Source organism: Mizuhopecten yessoensis, unplaced genomic scaffold (assembly GCF_002113885.1).
Source record: "Mizuhopecten yessoensis strain PY_sf001 unplaced genomic scaffold, ASM211388v2 scaffold2111, whole genome shotgun sequence".
NCBI classification, from domain to species: Eukaryota; Metazoa; Mollusca; class Bivalvia; order Pectinida; family Pectinidae; genus Mizuhopecten; species Mizuhopecten yessoensis.
This window is the reverse complement of record NW_018404383.1, coordinates 453,034-473,895: the sequence shown is the minus strand read 5'-3', so window position 1 is coordinate 473,895 and position 20,862 is coordinate 453,034. Positions and strand designations below refer to the sequence as shown.

The following is a 20,862-nucleotide window of genomic DNA, read 5'->3' as shown; positions in this document are numbered from 1 at the left end:
TTTATTTCAAGAACATAAAGCTGGGCCTGAGCACATGATTTGACTATCAGCACGAGAATGGTTTCATGAAAACAGTTCCCATGGACGTTTGTCTCTTAATTATGAATATAGATCCCACATCGATAAACTAACACTGATAATGATTGCGTCATTTTGTGTCAAGTATGCTATCTTACTCATTTGGTTCATACAATTTATTTGCAAAATATTAGTATGTTAAACATAATATTTCTAGCCCATCATGTGTATACACAGAATTCATAACTCATCCCGTGACATAACTCTTCCTCGTGAGATCGCCTATATCATCAATATCAACACAGGCACCACATACAGCTAACCTTGTTCGTTATTAGTATCACGTGTACGCTTCGCACGAATTTGTGAACTCCGACAGTAACGACACCTCCTTCTTTCCCTCTGAGACAGAGTTAATCGGAATCCCATTATTCCCATTTAGCTGCGGTAACCTATCTTTCTCTATCTGTTTAGCACTTGTCTTTTTCTAGGCGGTATAATTAAAACTGACCTTTTTATCTCATCCACGGGGAGTGCAAAGACACGATATGGGGTTAGGTGTCAATAAAACAACATTTAGGCTAATGTGTATTGACCATTTTGCCCTCAGCCTTGAAAGAATATATCGATACGCAGTAACTACAAACACGTTAAGTTCTAACGGAAGTTCTAGCACAATGTGAGCAATGAAATAAGTATTTCCCTTCGCATATAAAGCAAATCTGGGGACAGTGTCTCTTTTATGGAACGCTCCCAATCGGTTTTCATGTCACGTAAGTGGAAATCTCACGTGAATGGAAGTAAAGTATTCACGGATTTATTTTTATGAAAACGAGGCATGAATTCTTGCTGTTACATACCAATAACCTGTAGCATGTGTGTGATAACACTCCGATACGGTAATAACGTTTGTATATGTCGCTAGACATCCGAACGCCTGCAGGGTTCGTGGAGTTGTATTTCACAAACATGTTACACAATTATTGGAGTTTATTTGTTTTTCATCACAGACACTACAGGACACAACACAAGGTTTGTAAATAATTCATGTAACAGTGCAATACACACGGTTGGCCCTATACATGATATCGTGATGCGAATCTACACCAGCGAGGAGGTGGCTAAGCTGCAAACGGTGCGTCGGGGGTAACATGTCTGCGTTATTGACCTTGACCCTTTACTGGTTTATCAGGAACGGCAAGAGTATCAGTAGTACAAAGATACACGATGTACTATGACGTTTCTGAACTACTCGCACAGTTGGACTTTGGTCATTACATCGTCAGCTCACTCGGGTCTACGTCATTCCATCGCCCCAGCGTCTGACGCGGCGCTGTGGCAATGTATCCAGTTAGTACTATTTGAATCCTATGTCACGGTACGAACACCGGTGTTTGCCTTTTATTATCTTTAAAAGAGTTAGCATTTTAAAAGCAGTGATAAAAGCTTCATTAAGAATAAGATAAATTTATTTCAACACATAGCTTTATCGAATTTAAAACTTCAATACTACGTAAAGAGATCCCAACAGCGAATATTTATTAAAGCTTTCCACTCAAACAAGAGGAGATGGCCCGTGCATCTTTTTCGAGTTATAGACAGCGCACCTGTGACTCTTTTATTTCGGTATAATTAGTTGATAGAAGTCTCTATCCCTGATGGCCGTTTGTATGGAAGTGCTGAGTTCCATTAGTCGGCAACTGAACTAGTTAGTCAGTAAGTCGTTAGTGCTACAATGTAACTATCGTTAATCAATTACACTTGTACTCGCCAGTCGACAAACGGCGTGCCATTCAACCTGCATATGTACAGTTTGGAGGTTTGAAGAAAACAAATGTCAAATCCACATTACTACAGGACCGAGCGCAGTGTCGGGGGACACTGTGAAACATTTACGAGTGTCACGTGGTGATTTAAAGTCGAGGCACCTACGTATATAATCCGGGTCCTTCGCAAATAGTCTGAGGTTACGTATAAAAATTGACTCGTTTGTATACACTAAGCTAGAACCGGTTTTTTTGCGGTTTGATTTTCAGAGTTGTACACATTTTGCGTATCGTGATACTGTATCATTGGACTAGGTGAGATAGTGTAATACGTAGATTACATTTTGTAATACCGTGCGTTATTTTTTTGTTTTATTCAGGTTATTAAATCCTGGTCTGTTTGTTGCCCGATTTCATTGCGATATTTGCGGAAGTCATTTCGTTTGTTACACGGAGCTGTTATGCAATTGGCTGTCAGTTTCGGGTTCAGAAAATTACTATAGTTTTGCTAGGATTTTATTTTGCAGATTTTGTTTGAGAGATTATATTTCAGATTTTAAAGCCGGGTAGATAAAGGTGTTCGTTCGGTGTTTCTTCTAGTCGGCAACCGACAAAACGTTTTTCTTGATTTTTTTAAAATGTATGTATTGGTCAATGTGAAGCTTATAAGCAATTCGCTTTAAATGACACTGCATATTATTTTGAATCAATCGCTCATTTGATTAAGCCGGTTAGAAAGTAATTTTATCACTATCGTTTTATTGAAGATGCAAGAATAAAAATGAAAGCAATGATTTAAGAAAATTGATAGATAATGACTGATGTCTTTATTTCTAGAACATACATATATGGATTGATAGTTTTGCCGGTGTGAACACATGTATATACATATTTACATTGAAGCCCGGTAGAGTATCAAAACAATAATTATTAGTTTTGAACATAAAATATTTACAGATTAAATCCTTATCAATAACACAGAGAATCATTTAAACGGATGTGTCTATTACACTCTAATCCACGATAACTGTTTGATATTGTCATCTGATACATGTCCATGCACGGTTGGCGCATTCATGAATAAATGTTGTATAATGTGCGCATTATTCGACAGAGATGAAATTGGTTAAAAATATAGCAATATATGGAACTGAAAATCAACGATCATTGAAAAGCAATTTTTTATCTGCAAAATACTTTAGTCAGTTTGCTCGGGCTATAAAATCAATATAATTCCTGTTGAAATAACAAAAGGGTCTGTAGATGAAAATATATGCTGTTTTTTTATTGAGAGTCGGAATTTTCTGTAAGAGTAGATTTGTTTTTAGGAAAATTGAAGCCGGAAATTTGTTAAGGAAACTTCTTTTGCTAAAGTGAACTTCCAATGTTGTTTTAATACGTATCTGTAACACGTCTTATATACGAGGATACATTTAAGACACAAACATGCGATATATTTAGCACCTTTGATATTTTATAACAGATACATCGTGCTAAATGAAAACATTGCACAGAAAAGCTTTTTCGCCCTTCTAAGACTCATCGGTCGGTGATGATATATAGGGGCCAACAAGATGAAAATCTAAAATGGTTTAAACTACTATTGAAACAGAAAGGGGTGTAGGTAAAACCCGTAATTACATGAACATACATAACAAAAGAGGTGCACGGGTCAATTTCACATTATTTATGAGTAACGTATTATAAGCCGTGCAACTACTTTAAAAGAGCAGAGTGGCTATACATGTTACGGCAAACCTCGGTGACTAAGAAATCCTCGAGTAAACCCACCCCTTGTATCTAGAAAGATGGACGCAAAATACATACATGTGATAGCATAGATACAATATGCCAAAATTAATAACACTGCACTATACAGGTTTATTCCAGATTGATGAAATAAAAGATGAATTTATCAAGCTCCATCATACAATCTTTATGAAAATGAAACAAATGCAAGATTAAAAAAAAAAGAGAAAATCTTAAGAATTGATTTGAATATTTGCTGAAAAGATGGTTTCTTTGACCATTACATTGCCATCAGCGTCGCAAACTCGATGTCTATTTCCTTCAAAAAGACGTCATCCGACCATGACGTCATAAAAAGAAAAAAACTTAGTAAATAGTAAATATTACATAAAGATCATCAAAGTTAAAATAAGTAAAAAATGCAAAAATTAAGACGTTTGTTTTCATTGCAAAACATCGGTAATCCAAATACACTGATCTTCTGATTGTGATATCTGTAACACCTGTTTTGGTTGAAGAAGCGTATGACCAGTTAATTCTGATTACACGTTCGACTGATTGTATCAGATTACTGTACATGCGCACGAGTAGTGAATAACGTCCGGTTAACGGCATGGACCTTGAATGGTGTCTATGTTATCAATGGTTGAATCTAGAGATTATCCGAGTCATCTTCGGTGACAACACTACAGCTGTTCTGTATCGAATTTTAAGACCAATCTATATTTTGCTGGCTGTTTTAAATTATAATGTCTTTATTACATCGATTTCAACTAAAAGATCGACAGAATGAAGTTGAAGTTACTGTAGATACCGTAGCTTAGATGCCAGTACTGGTTAAACGAACAGCTGTCGGCGAGTACTGCGTAACATTTGTACTAAACAGTCGTAGCCTTTCAATGAAATCCGAGAAAAAGGGGGATCACTGTAAACTGTCTCCCATCAGCTGTTTGTAATTGTTGCTCAATGATAGCGTGCAGGCGGGTTTACAGGCGGGTTTACTTGTACCTTACATAAGAAACACGTATAGCTTCACAATCGAAGTCTGTTGTAGAGCGATTGTGTACACAACGTTTGGTTGTGTAATGACGCCAAATTTAAACAGGTATACAGACCCCATTTTGATTTCCTAGTGCACTTCACCCTATCAGTCAATCGGTTTTAAATGGCAAACTCGAGTTTAATTAAACATGGAATGAATGGGAGTGCTGTCTTTAAGGGGGTTTGCACGTAAATCAGCAGTCAAGTCATACTTAATGCCGAATCAAGTAATTTGGCGGAAGTCAAATTAACAGTACGTTTAAAAAGCGGAAAGTTATATTTATAAATGTATGTGTTAGGTTATTAAAGTGTCAGTTTCAATATCGTTACTAGAAATCTAAAGATATGAACAGATCAAATATTACCGTCTTGTAAAGTTGATCAAATGCACGCGCATGTCTTCGTTAATTTAAATACGGTAGCTGGCACCCGCCACTGTAGTTTTTAAATGCAAATGATAGCCAACATGTGGTTCTATCGTAAGTTTCTTGTAAATAGCTAAGAGAGAAATTGCAGTTTTGCCAACAAAACAAGTGGGTTGCATGCCACCGAAAAAGCAAAACACTGAAAAACAATGCTATTTCAAAAGTTTCATCAGGAAAGTGGAATTAAAAAAAAAAGTTTTTAATGCATTAGCCCATTTTGAAATCAATTACAGATTGTATATGTAGGAGAGTGGAATTGACCAACGTCATAGAACTATAGATAGCAAAGTCTTGTTGATTCAAATATCCTCTAAATGTACATTGTAAAATTATATGGCTCCTACAGTCTCAATACACTGTACTGAAGAAACGGATTGATGTTTTAGTATTTTTACAAGCTTACCGAACTCTGTCTGTTATAACTGGAAGGTTCATAGTACTTTTGTATAAGATTCCTGTGTCAGATTTTTTTTTCTATAGACGCTTTCGCAAGTATTGCACGTAGATATCTCCTTAGCGTAAACCATCGTAAAAACACTGTTTATTATTTATTGTTAAGTTCTGAGTAAAACCTTCATCAGACTGTCCGGCTGTCCTCATGTTCCCATTTTATTTGAACGCAGCATTACCCGTGAAATAAATGAATTAAAAACGTGTTAAAAAACAGTAATAAAATCAAAACGAAAGAAGCCGCCATTTTAGACACGAAGCAACTTTTTCTTAATGTTCTAAATCTCATTTTTAAGTTTCTATTTTTTTCCCCATCCCTATTGGAATATTGTACTTCCTTGTATATTAGGGTTGATGTTTTGATATCATGGTCATTACGTGGGTCCAGTCGTTTGCCCCGATTCTTGCTTTGGGGACGTTACATTACTCGGGTTTTACCTAGATTTACATCATTGTCTTATTTTCACTTTATTCCGCCTCAAATCTCATATAATGCCTACACTAACACTGTTTGTTTTATGTGATTTAGTCAAATTTATTTTATTCAGTGCGTGACCCGTCACAAAATACTCATTATACATACACTTGCATAATTAAATATGTTAGGTGTTTTTGCGGTTTCGTCAAAAAACAATATTCAGTGCGTTTTAAACGAGGGTCATTTAAACGAAACCATATACGAGCGTATCAAATTTATGAGATATGTAATCGCTTATACATGTAACTAACTATGTTTATTTCTTAGACTTTGTATTTATAAGACGTTTGTTCCCGATCATATAAAAAGAACAATCTTGTTAAAACAGTCTATTCTTAGAGATAATATACCCATATGCATTGTATACGCTCGCTAATTGACGGACAAAAGCTAAACGAAAATATACATGTTTACCTTGCCAACCTTCTTTTGTGTTTGAAGTTATGTCAAATTGCATGGTTCAAAGACAGTCGGGTATAGTAAGTGGGTCGCTGTATAATTTCCACCCATACATGAGCAACGTACATGTGTAAATTAGTGTTATTCATAGGATCACGTCCTCTGCTGGAGCATAACACGTCATTCTAATTCGCATGAAAGAATATTCTGGAACACAAGGCTATTACCATGAAACTTGAGTATTTTGAGATTTCTATGGATACATTTATGGAACCGTTCTCATGTTCGAACTCAGATTCAGTGCACAAGCCAAAGTTCTTCTTCCGGTGATAAAATCATTAAAAACTCACATTTTGGCAACCATTTGGACGATTTTTTTAAACATAAAACTGAATACCGTTTCCAAAATCTAAAGTTTAAGCAAGTTACAAGAAGAATAGTTTGTTCAAACACATTATAAATGATTGAGTATGATAACTATTTGGTGAATACGGCCCCCCTTGTAAACCACACATCCCCAACTCCCACGGGACCCGCGGACTGTTCAGAGTAACTCTTCAAGTATTATAAAGACTTACGAAACATGTGTCACACATATCCTACTCATGTGGGGTCTTGGAACACTGCTAGACCATATTGTGTTGTTGTACGCAGAAATAATGGAAATGTTCCATATATTTGAAGGTTCTGACACTGTTGAGATCTCCAATTAGGTTCATTTGACCGGGTGTATAGGTAAAATGGCTATGAATATTCATAAATAAAACTTATATAGTCATTATGATTCGCACAATAAAGATATTCAGGATGACTAATCGATCTTATTGTTCAGAGGGTTGGAATTAAGGGTGCCGATGTTATTTCTATGTCAAGGACTTAGCTTGGACTAGGAACTTGATCGAAATAAATGGCGGGACTAGGTGAGAATAAGTTGTAAACCCTTGTCTTTGTGTTTCTTTTACAATATAACACTTTCCTTTGGGGCCAAATACATTAAATTGGAAAGAAACACTGGAGTTATGATCCGGACTGGGTTATTCACCACTGACCAAACAGCTCAGCTGTAAGAGCACGCGTCTGTATATCAAAGCGACATGTCTCAAGTCACAGTCTGGTCGAGTGCATGCTGCTGTTCTGTTACATGGACTTAAAACGTGCGTCCGAACATCAACAGTCTGACAGTTTAAAGAACTCGTGTTCTACCACTGGTGTTTTGGATATCAGCCGCCACGCAACGTTATCCGTACTGAACATTGTACCGAAACGAACGAGTCCAACCCATGATAAGGTCATTGACACTCATCGATCTGAAGTCACGGCAAAGCTCAGCTGTTGACCGTGACGTGTATGTCGTCACGTTACCATATACCGCACAAACGGGCTATATTTAGACAGTATTTGGTGTTAAAAGATCTTATACATATATCATCAAACATTGATCAATACTAGTCTCATAAAGTCGATCAATGAGATTCGGTCAAATGTGATTTTGGGTATAAATCATAAGATAATCACTATGTTCACAAGACAAAGTGGATGATTACATTGACTTTGTATATATAATGCCAAATATATCAACTTCGGAATAGCAAGACGTTTTCATGCTCAGTGATGTAGCATAGGTACATTCTACTCGGAATGATTTTAAATTCTAAACTTGTCGAGTTTAGCATTTCTTCTTTCCACACTCATGGGCATGGAAGAGGATTTTCCCCCTCATTTTACGACTAAACCATCTCAGAAACCATAGAAATCCGTTTTGATTGGCTGCCATTTTCAAAATATTAACTTTTTTGCTAAGCATTTTGGACGAAAACAAATCGGTCAGCGAGATTAGGCATAACACTTTTCTCCAGATTTTGTGTGTGTTAAAAATCTAATCTTTACTCACTTACACGCTTAATATATAGGAATAGTTTATTTTTAATCTATCCTTTCGCCATTCACCGCATTGCGGCATCGGAACTTCCCCCAATTTCCTAACGCCAGTGCCATTGTCGACTGCTTGTGACATCACGCACGAGAAATCGCACACCTTTCCTACGTTGACACTTCAATCATACATTGACATGCAGAGAAATGCGAGAAATCAAAAACTTTGGTTATATTTCCATGATTTTCAATCGAACAGATAAAGAAGGCAACGGGTTCTGTCTTGCAGCCGGGACATACCAAAGTCCTTCAAAATGGTAGCTGTTATTCTCTGCTTAGCGTTCAGCATTTAGGGTAATGGCAACAACTGGTTCACCCATTGTTACTATAATATGACCGGGCGGATGTTCTGGTGGGCGCCTTCCGCATAGCATTTCAGTGAGGTAGCACTACAAAGTCGGCATCAGATCTGCGCTACCACAAGTAAGCAAGTACACCAGCAAACCCTGTCTCCGGCACACATACACACATACACAACACAAAGCGAGGCACATCCTTAAATGACCGTACGTATATACATGTAAGACCTTTTAGAGTTGGAGCAAGGACGTGGAATTAATTTCGAGGACAATGATCTCAACCCATCCCTGTAAGTGACTATATTTGGCCTGCAGACACAAGGGATCAGAAACCGATCAGAAGTAGCGCCATTGCTAGCCGCCGTGTGGTCATACTAACACCGAAATATGATCTAACTGTTATAATTAATTAATGTAAATGGCCAATAACTCATTCAGTACACGTGGACAAAATCATCTGTAGGTGAATTTAAAATATTTTTAGTGTTTTCAGTTTGTTTAGAAATGTCATCATGTAAGGGACTATTTGTTCGCTCTGGTCAGCGGATGTATTCCATTGCTGTTAGGCTCCCGGATGAGTGATGTTGGCAATGATGTCCCCCATGGGTTTCATGTTAAATTAATAATTACTGTTCAATGTTGATGGCTGTCAAATAATTTTATAGTCTCTGAATTGTTTTTGAATTTACCACTACCGAAAACGATCTGTCTGGTTCTCTTTTTGTTAATTTTGGAAATGGTATGCTTTTCATCAATAACCGGAAGTGTCGCGTTGTATCACAACATATCTATGCTTATAGTTCGATTTCTTTATAATTATTCAGATGGTCATCGACTGGCCTATAATCTCATTATAACTATACTCCTACGGCCTGTATCGTCTACACTACGGGCACCGTGTAACAATGGCCGTGTAGTGTGAAGCGATCTGAAGTAGGACGTCAGAGAGACAGGCGTCCTATAACAGTGGTTGACAAACGTAGATGACCATTAGTGCCAGACATCTCGAGCAGCTTCGCTGTAATTCTAAGACAAGTGGGGGACATTGTATATGTTTCCATTTCCTATGCAAACAGCAGACAGTCATGGCCGTTACATAAGATGTTACTTTTAGTATGTGTCGCCGACTGTTTCCGTCCTAGCTCTTCCGTCTTGTTTCCCTGATTATATATTTAAGTATCTTATGCAGGACGTTTAACCCCTGGGACTTTATTATAAATTATATGCGTGACGATAGTTCTACTCCCCTAATTACTCACATGTACGACAGAGTAGTTCTTCCCCCTTAACTACAAATCATGACGGTGGTTCTGAATTACATACGTGATGGTAGTTCTACTCCTTTAATTACACATGTAACGATGGTTCTACCCACTCAACTACATGGGTGACGATGATTCTACTCCTTGAATTACATACGTGATTGTGGTTCTACTCCTTTAATTAAACATGTAACGATGGTTCTACTCCCTAAATTACATATGTTACGGTGGTTCTACTCCCTAACGTCGGTTCTTCACCCTGAATTACAAACGTGACGATGGTTCTACTCCCTGAATTACAGACTTGACGATGGTTCTACTGCCTGAGTTACAGACGTGACGATTGTTCCACTCCCTGAGTTACAGACGTGACGATGGTTCTACTCCCTGAATCACAGACGTGACGATGGTTCTACTCCCTGAATAGCAGACGTGACGATGGTTCTACTCCCTGAGTTACAGACGTGGCGATGGTTCCACTCCCTGAATTACAGACGTGCCAATGTTCCCAACCCCCTAATTACAGACGTGATGATGGTTCTACTCCCTGAGTTACAGACGTGGCGATGGTTCTACTCCCTGAATTACACACGTGACGATGGTTCTACTCCCTGAATTACACACGTGACGATGGTTCTACTTCCTGAGCTACATACGTGGCGATGGTTCTACTCCCTGAATTACAGACGTGGCGATGGTTCTACTCCCTGAATTACAGACGTGATGGTGATTCTGCTCCCTGAATTACAGACGTGACGATGGTTCTACTCACTGAATTACAGACGTGGCGATGGTTCTACTCCCTGAATTACACACGTGACGATGGTTCTACTTCCTGAGCTACATACGCGGCGATGGTTCTACTCCCTGAATTACAGACGTGACGATAGTTCTACTCCCTGAACTACAGACGTGACGATACATAGTTCTACTCCCTGAATTACAAACGTGACGATGGTTCTAATCCCTGAATTACAGACTTGACGATGGTTCTACTGCCTGAGTTACAGACGTGACGATTGTTCTACTCCCTGAATTACAGACGTGACGATGGTTCCACTCCCTGAATTACAGACGTGATGATGGTTCTACTCCCTGAATTACAGACTTGACGATTGTTCTACTCCCTGAATTACAGACGTGACAATGTTTCCACCCCCTGAATTACAGACGTGACAATAGTTCCACTCCCTGAATTACGGACGTGACGATGGTTCTAATCCCTGAATTACAGACGTGACGATGGTTCCACTCCCTTAATTACAGACGTGACGATGGTTCCACTCCCTTTATTACAGACGTGACGATGGTTCCACTCCCTGAATTACAGACGTGACGATGGTTCCACTCCCTGAATTACATATACCTGACCGTGATTTTACCAAATTAATAGCATGCACTAACATTGCTTTAATTACATACGTAACGGTAGTTTTACTCCCGCAATCACATAATTCTGTTATTTACTAAGCACCCCTTCTGAAACGAAATGTGTTAAAGTAGTTTTGATGTATAACGCTATTGCTCCACTCCATATGTTTCTATTATATTCCTACGCTTTTAACAGAGAATCCTCTCCGAAAACTGGTGTTTTTTAAGATATTTTACACGGATGGTTTTGACCAAGTATTTGTTTCAGTTGTTGTAATTCGTAAATGTTAAGATATTGAATATTCTCGTTGGTCATTCTCTTTATAAACATACTATCTCAATATTATATAAAATGTAATACTTAATAAAACATGCGTTTTACTTGGATATTTTCCAATCGGAGACTTGTTTTTCTGTCACACTTCCTTGAGATAACGGGGACCATTCCTATCGTCACGACAAACTGATACCGTTTCGCTGGCTACGCAATTTGTCTGAAATTCTTTTCGGATTTACGGGATTTAACTGCCAAATCGACACAGTTTAAAGCTGATACTAATGCTTTTGTTATTTTTTTTTTAAATGTGTTATGTATCATAGCTTAAATTCAAAGCGTCTGTCAGTCACTGTACCAGGCTTCGGGATTAGTCTTCGGAAAGTTCTTATGCGTTATCTATACATAGGACCGCGGTGGCCAAGTGGTTAAGGCGTCTGGCATTCTGCTACCACTAGCCCTCCACCACTGGGTCGCGGGTTCGAGACCTACTTGGGGTAGTCGCCAGGTACTGGCCGTATGTCGGTGTTTTTTCTCCAGGAACTCCGGTTTTCCTCCACCACCAAAACCTGGCACGTCCTTAAATACGATAGCTGTTGATAGGGCGTAAACCACAAACAAACAAAATCTACATAAACCCACAAATGCCTAGATTCAATTTCCATCATTTAACGATGAATATAATAATCTCCACAGTTAATCATTGTGGTAGATGTGTCACGTTACGTTCTATTAATGATGCATAAAACATGAGTATCAAAATCACGGTTAACTGAGCTTGGCTTTGTTGTCTCTTCGCACTGTTACATGTAATATATCACGACAAAAATAAAAAAAAAACCGATTCATTATGTGTGCAGCAAAACAAAATGATACTGGCAACACATCAACTATGCACGGTACAATCCTTGCAGGGATTCATTATGCACGGTGTGTGAATCGTAGTCCCGTTTTTATGTTACAAACTCATTAAGTCTGTTATTTGCCTTCAAGCAAAATGCCAATGATAATAAATAAGTTCAGATCAGAAGTAATACATGTAGCTACAACGCAGCAAATTCAACCAGGCCTTTGTTATATATCAAAATTCAACCAGCAGCCACAGAGCTGCACAAGGCTTAGAATACACTTACTGTACCTGGCACCACAAACGGATATCACTCTAAACCAATCAGTATAAGCCTTCAGATTGATTTAAAAAATGCTAATTCGTCCTAGTTCTGCACATCAAATATCAGTAAATGGTAAGTTCAACTAAAAACTGTCACACGAATGTTTTCCATAATATCTCCTAATTTCTCCGAATTACGTAGGAAAAGTATTCTGTTATGAGCAAATAATGAATAGTGAACACACCTATCTAACGATATTGAACAATTAAGCTTTGTTACCTAATTATCGAGTGTTTTTTAACATTATGAAATGTGCCACATTTCGGTTGTTATCACAAGGCTTCACTTCATACATGTGAGTTCTTCCATCGACGCGAATTAAGACAATAGACTACTATAAACGGAATAGGATTCATCAGTTTGGTGTGATTAATGAAAGCTAGGTTTGTTTTGAACATAAACAGGAATTGAAAACGTATTTGCGAGCTTTCGAAAACGTCGGCTTCCTTTGTCTAGCAACGAGTGTAAATGACCGGTGTTTCGACTATAAACCGCTGAAAGCAATTCACTAAGCCACAGTTTGCGAGAGGCGGAATTGGTAAACATGTTACATAACCTCCTGATTGCCTGCAGTATTGGGGTGATATTGGGTGAAATGTCTATATGATTTTTGACAGCTGACTTTACTGATTCGGCCCACTGTGGCTTAGTTAGTTGTTTTAAGTAGTTTAGAGTCGAGACATCGGTCATTTACACTCTTCGCTTGACATACGAAACTCGCGTTTTCAAAAGCTATGTTTAGCAAAATAAATTTTCGATTCCTGTTTGTGTTCAAAACAAACTTAACCTTTAAACATAGCTATATATTTAGACTGTGCTATATGTAGAATGGAGGTTGACCGAGTTCTCAAACGTCGGTTGTTCGCAATACAAAATAATAAACACTGAATATCGGATGTCCTGCGCTGATATCTTATAAGGTATAATAAAGATATTAGTCAAAACAGACAACTTTCAGGATAACGTCCCACCTATAAGGATCCCCGTACTTCTGTCAAAAACTGTAACTACGTAAGTGTTGGAAACTGTTTTTCCGGCTTGACTTCAGCTTTGATAAATTATTTCTGAGAAGAGAATCATATGCATCTACTTCATGTGTTGTTAGTATCATTGTTGTTGCTGTACATGTAATTACTGAATAAATATTGTTTAAACTAAGAAAACCATACCTTACGGGACTTTTAAGGGGAGATAACTGTATGAACGAAACCGATAGTGCAGCGAGACAAGAATTATTAAGAAATGTGTTAACTGACTTAATTAAGAAAAGGGTTGATGCAAGGAAAACACAATTGGTACAGAAAAAAATAATTTATATCAGGGCGAATATTTTGTAACACTAGAAATGTACAAATGCCTATCTGGCACTATAGACACAATTAACCAGTAACAAAGATTGTATATCTGAGACGTATAATTACAAAAGAAATGAATTACCAAGTTACCAAAATTGCATATCAAAGATGAAAACTATTAGTTCTACCATTGACGGATATCGCATTTCAAAGTTAAAAAACCCTAACACTGGCGAATATTAAAGCCAAACATTCTTTTTCTTCGTCCCCATTGGTCATATTACAATCACGCGGATGTCGGTTATTTGTGATATCGACTCGGTGTTAATATGTTTAGAAACAGGAGGTCAATATTCATTTCTGACGTCATTTTAATTGTAACGGCACACTGCTTTCTGCCAAATACATTAGTTCCTCCGTACAAATATTTATACGTTCTCCCTTGTTTAACTATTTAAACATTATTTAGAATCTACATGTAATACAACAATTTAATATTTCAATTATCCTCAACAAATGTCTAAAATGATCTCAACTTAGAAAAAAATTGACGAAACACGTGACAACACGAACGAGATTAAGAATGATATAAGGAATGAGTACACAGTTGTTTTTATAGATACATTCCTGTAGTGACGCTACGCTGGATTATACAATGTAACATCGTCACAGATGAGAATCAACAGTATTACGTCATCAACGACACCCCCTAAGACTTACAGATACTTCAAAGTCCAAACGTTGTACCCCTGTTATTTGAACGATAAAAACGCTTAGGGGAGTATTTTTTAAATTACTATTGATCTTTAGGGATAGCTCGAATGATAAGCATGATTTTTACTCGTGGCGAAAAGTTATTTTAATGCAACTTGACAGGAACGCCGCCTGTATCGTTACTCCTACAACTTTCATTCAGAACGTCGTCCTCCTAGATTCAGCCGCCTGTATCCTTGAAAAATATTTCCCGGTAAAAGTTGTTGAACTCAAAAGTAAGCTAGTCATGTTTTATTACTTTCAGCCACTCTTATTTATTGGAAGCTTATTTCTAACATGCTTTTGTAGAATGTATCGTAAAAAAAAATATTTTAACACTTTCTGATAGACGACAATAAGACAAAGTTACTATTCGGAGCAATCTGTTCCTATTTTCAAATCAGAGAGGTCTTACCTATAAATGTAGGACGAGTTTGTGATTTGCGTCAAACTAATTAGCATTTGTATACATTGATATTAATAAGAAATGTCTTACCTGTATATAAAGAACAAGTTTACACATGGCAAGCCCAAGGAGCCAAGACTGGGCTATATCCTGAACTAGGGTGAAGGGCAGGCAGACGACAATTACAAGGAAGTCTGCACATGCCAGATTCACCAAGAAATAGTTGGTGACGGTTCGCAGGTGTTTAGTTTTCCATACGGCATAACACACAATAAAGTTCCCGCCAAGTCCTACAGAGAAAACAACAATATAAAGTGCCACAAATACCCACTCATACATTTCCGGAAACACATATATCTGGATTTGTTTATGCCAATAATCCGGTGACCAGTCATCATACTCCGAACCTGTCCCATTGTTAGGGCCCACCTGAACAACAGTCAGGTTATCACCAGAGGTAGCCATCCCGAAGTTCGGAGATCTAAGGTCCCAGCCGGTCTGCTTAGCTATCCATGTTACCCGTTGTTTTGTAGGGTATCATACCGGTGACATATATTTCATTCAAAATTGTTAATTACTTGTCAAATACGAAAAGTTTATGTTTGGTACATATTTAATGTGGAGAATGAAATCCACTCCCCGCCCGATGTAGCGTAGTACGATTCTATTTGCTGAGGAGCCAGCTAGCGGGTCCGCTGTGTTTTCAGTACGCGTAAAGGCAGGGCCTCTCAGCAGGCGTAACACCGCGGAGCCATAAGCGTGCTCGGGTGTGATTGCTGCCGACATGATGGACAGCTATGCCATCTGTATCCGAGTATACAGTATGTAGACAGACAGATTTAGGGCCATATTACATATTATATGCTCTTCAGGAACAATGCCTGATGTCGGTAGCTCCCGGACGATTTTTTAATAATTTCATGCTTAAAATTGTTTAATGGTTCATTCACGAGACGCGTTTTTATAGTAAATCATTAATTTTCTTACATAATGAAAAGTGTACCATTGTATGATACGCGTTTGTGTAGTACATGTTTGAATGTACACAGTAAGTCATCAAAACGTACCTCTCGTGCTGATAGCGGCCGAGCGGTTATTAACATTGTATAAAGTTGCATTTGTACTGATCCATGAAAGGTCGAATACAAGGTTACATTGTATGATGCAACCGGCCTACATTTTAGATCTTGGTTACCAGATAACTGAATTTCTCCTGTTTTCGTGTATCAAGTATATTTTGCCTTTTCCATGATAAGTACATTTGTAATTACGTGTTACACATGTTGATATGCCTGAATCAAAGTTGGTAGAAGATATTTAAACCCTAATTAATGAAACTGAAGAATAACGTAGATGAACGATCCGTTCCAAAACACCAAAACTAAAGAAGTGTCATTCAGATTATCACAGAAACATACGAATGAATCAGTGGCAATGTATACACTCCTGTACAAGTACGGATGTCTTACTAGCCGTCACGTGTTTGTGGTTACAAGTGTTTCTATCTTGTAATTGGAAATTATTTATCTACATAATTCGACCAGGCATATAGTTGGCCTATGGGGTGAGTCTATTTCCGATCCCCATAAGTGACTCTTCAATGACTTTGACACGAGTTAGTTTCCTAATAATGTCCTAAAACATTGACTCGGACGTGAGTCTGTTACCGGTCCTAGTTGGCACCACCGCTAAGACCAAGGGCAGAGGCCTGATTTTCTGACGTAGCTCTGTTATCATGCCCCACTTGTCCCTTGACAAGAACTCTGACGTGAGTTTGTTTTCGCACCTTGATGGTCCCACCACTAGTACGTAAGACAAGGACCTAACACTTGTAACCTAAGGTAGGCCTGTTCTCATCCTCTGGTCCCTCTAGAAGACTCTGATAAAGGTCTGTTTCCGTCCCTCGTTGGTCCGTCCACAATTACGTTCGACAGGGGCCTGATAACGTCTGAGGTAAAGCCCGTTTCCTGACCCCTACTCCCTTCAGAAGGACTCTGATATAGGTATGTTTCCGTCCCCGTTTGTCCGTCCACAATTACCTTCAACAGGGGCCTGATAATGTCTGAGGTAAAGCCTGTTTCCGGACCCCCACTCCCTCCAGAAGGACTCTGATATAGGTATGTTTCCGTCCCTGTTGGTCCGTCCACAATTACCTTCGACAGGGGCCTGATACTGTAACGTCTGAGGTAAGGCATGTTTCCGGACCCCTACTCCCTCCAGAAGGACGCTGATATAGGTATGTTTCCGTCCCCGTTGGTCCGTCCACAATTTCGTTCGACAGGGGCCTAAACGCTTCTTGTGTAAACCTGTTTCCGAATCCCTACTCCCTACAGAAGGACTCTGATATAGGTATGTTTAGGGTAAACTGCTCCCGTCCCCATTAGTCCGTCCACACGGTCTAATAAAGGTCTATAGCTAATTACCGTTGACGCCGGTCTGGTCTTAGTCCTTGGTTGTCTCTCCACAAGGAATCTGACACGAGGCTGTTCCCAGGCCCCGCTGGTGCCTCCAAAACCACTTCGGACAGAGCCTGACCACCACGTACACAAGTCTGTTCCCAGTCCTCCACATGGATTCTAACTTGAGTATGTCCTGGGTCCGATGACCGCTCTGATAACACACACGGGCTTAGGACAGAGAACAGATCACATACAACTGTGTAGCAGATACACACGCGCCACTTTAACTGTGTTGTGATACACACTCCACAGCACTATTGGCTTGGTTAACACGGGCGTTAATGACCAATGTCATTATCAAAACAAACAGGTAATCTTTCACGCCAGTTTGTTTTTAGCATTCGTTGTGGATGTTCATCTTGTACTTTACTGGTGTTATGACAGGTGAAACGGATATGGGAATGGTAATTGTACATTCCGGCAAGTACATCTGTCAGAAGAATAAAAGCACGGATTGTGGTAACGAATTTAATATAAATATATACAGAGAGGAAGTATTTCGGACAGACAAACAGTGTTCATAACACAAACGTACACACATGATACTCACAAAACCATTTTTACAAGAAATACACAAAAGTGATAGACGTACAAGCAATGATAAATAATTATAGTACATGTAATATAAATATGATAGATTTAATAAGATGATAGTAATATAAATAAAGAGAAATATGAAGATATGATAGTTATATAAGTATGATAGCTTTACACACAATAAATTATTTGTACTGGTCTTCATTTAATACTATATACATTGTATATCAGAATACCGTTATTTTTTATGAGCGTTCGCATTCATGAAATTATGGTATTCAACCAAAAAAGCAACATATCTTTTCAAGTTTCTAAAGCGACGGAAATATTCCTTCACCAAAGAAATAGTAGAAATAAAAGTAATGGTGAGGTATGCGCAGTACGTCACGTTGACAACAAGCGACATTTTGAATAATTAGCTTACAATTTTGTTTTATCATTAGTGTACTTGGGTTAATATCATTAGTGTACTTGGGTTAATATCATTAGTGTACTTGGGTTAATATCATTAGTGTACTTGGGTTAATATCATTAGTGTACTTGGGTTAATATCATTAGTGTACTTGGGTTAATATCATTAGTGTACTTGGGTTAATATCATTAGTGTACTTGGGTTAATATCATTAGTGTACTTGGGTTAATATCATTAGTGTACTTGGGTTAATATCATTAGTGTACTTGGGTTAATATCATTAGTGTACTTGGGTTAACTACTTTGGTGTGTGAAGCAACAGAGAACCAAGATAACCTGTTATTCGCTTCATTTACATCTGGCCAGGAAATTTACAGCCAAATGTATGAACGCAATGACTAGAGAGAACACGCACCGGTCTCATTAGGCAATATCGAAAGTACTTACAACGTATACACATATACACAATGTTTCATTGAAGTCTGCATTGGTCAGTAAGAAAATATGTTGAACCTATTATGTCTATATGCAAAGTCCCGTTTTAGAAAAACATGTGTAATATCCATTTGGGTATATATCTATTTTTTTCGAGGTAACACAGCAGGGGTGTGGGTGTAGGTTAGGGCTGCTTCTAATGACCTCTCATACGAAATACACACATCCTTAATATGACCTTTATAGACTGTCACGACTGTAGTATGAATCTAGAGTAGTGTGACCTGGGTAAAATCTCGCCTGTTACACCTAGTAAGAATCAGCATGATTTGTATCACTGGTACGTACTACATGTAATGAAAAGTAATTAGATGATGTAATACCTTGCTAAAACTGCATCACGATGTAATACGACGTAGCACGTCTTCACTCCACCTTAGTTTGGTCAACTTGTACGCCAACGGTACGACGCCGTACGGGAATCACGATATGGGTGTTTATGAAGAGTCAAACCCTTATGCCGATCAACCAATTATAATAACGAAACAGTACATTGCAGATATACACGTTTGCACAAGATGTTCATATCGTTTTAGATCGTAACAGACAGGTCTCTTATACATGTCATGTAGAAAACCTGCGTCACAGCTCCGTCATATAATGGGATACACTGGTCAGGATACCGTCGAGTTTTGAACAAGGCAGGCACTTCTGGACGTATATATACATCTATAGGTCAAAGTGAAGTTTTGTAATAAAACGTTAGTATTTGCACACAATAAGCCTCTGTACTGTAACTTACGTTATCGTTGTTGTATACAGTTTCATTCAGTCATAACAGAGAATAGAAATCACCGAGTGGGAACGTTTCCGAGTTACAAAGTCGTTCACGGGAACGCCAGCTGGGTACGAGGTCACCTCAATGCAAATTCGACATAGAGTTTAAGATTGATGTGAATTGTAAAAACTGTCATCATATTGGTAATTTCTTAATAATAGAGCAGCTTCAGCAACATGTGTTTGTCTGATACAAAGGTATTCATTGGAATATTTCTCAATAACTCAATGAGTTTTTTGTTTTGCACGCCCTGTCATCTGAATCGGATTACAATTTGTTTCCTCTGATGGCTTTTCGTACAAGCAGCAGCAAAGAATACATAAGGTATTATCTACACAAGCACTATTTACAAACCGCTGGAAAGTGCACTCTACGGGATTATTTCAGTGCTATTGTGTAATGTGTGCAATAGTGGTCAAAATGAATCTCCACTACCGTCATCCGTTTTAAATATTTAAAATGGATTCTTTCACATAACATAACGACCTCATGACTCATCAATAAATGTGGTTTAATATGTAATTGTAACAGTAAAAAAAGTGATTAAATAAAGATTCGTTGTCCGTTGTTATATACAGATATGAAATTTCCATTACGTTTCGAATAGAAAAGATGGGATTATCTGAGAGAATTATGTGATAAACATTCTGGTCTTGTCAAGTACATTGAGAAATAAAATATGATGATAGGAATGATGACGAGAATGATGATGATGACGAGAATGATGATGATGACGAGAATGATGAATATGATGATGATGATGATGATGATGATGATGATGATGATGATGATGATGATGATGATGATGATGATGATGACGATTATGATGATGATGAAGAAGATGATGATGAAGATGATGATAATGATGATTATTATTTAATTGATGATAATGAATGATGCGATTTTGACGATGATTAGGTTGATATAATAATAATGATACTGTAATATTTACATTTATTTGCATGGCATTGTCACTATATAGCCTCTTTGAAAGCTGTGTCGTTGATGGGACTTTAATTACCATGCCGCACGAGACACAATTCTTAGCGTATTAATTACAACACTGACCGGAACTATAATATCCAATGTAA

The 20,862-nt window shown here is 38.1% G+C and overlaps 1 protein-coding gene across 3 annotated transcripts in view; it reads right to left on the bottom strand.

Annotated features, from left to right (window-relative positions):
• Positions 1-15,899, bottom strand: part of LOC110445204 (orexin receptor type 2-like) — an 80,696-nt gene extending 64,797 nt beyond the window's left edge. For all 3 annotated transcript variants that reach the window (XM_021489694.1, XM_021489695.1, XM_021489696.1), the window contains exon 1: positions 15,181-15,899. In XM_021489694.1, coding sequence (XP_021345369.1) covers positions 15,181-15,555 — 375 coding nt within the window. In that variant the 5' untranslated portion in view covers positions 15,556-15,899. The remainder of the gene's footprint in view (positions 1-15,180) is intronic.
• Between the last annotated feature and the right edge of the window lie 4,963 nt (positions 15,900-20,862).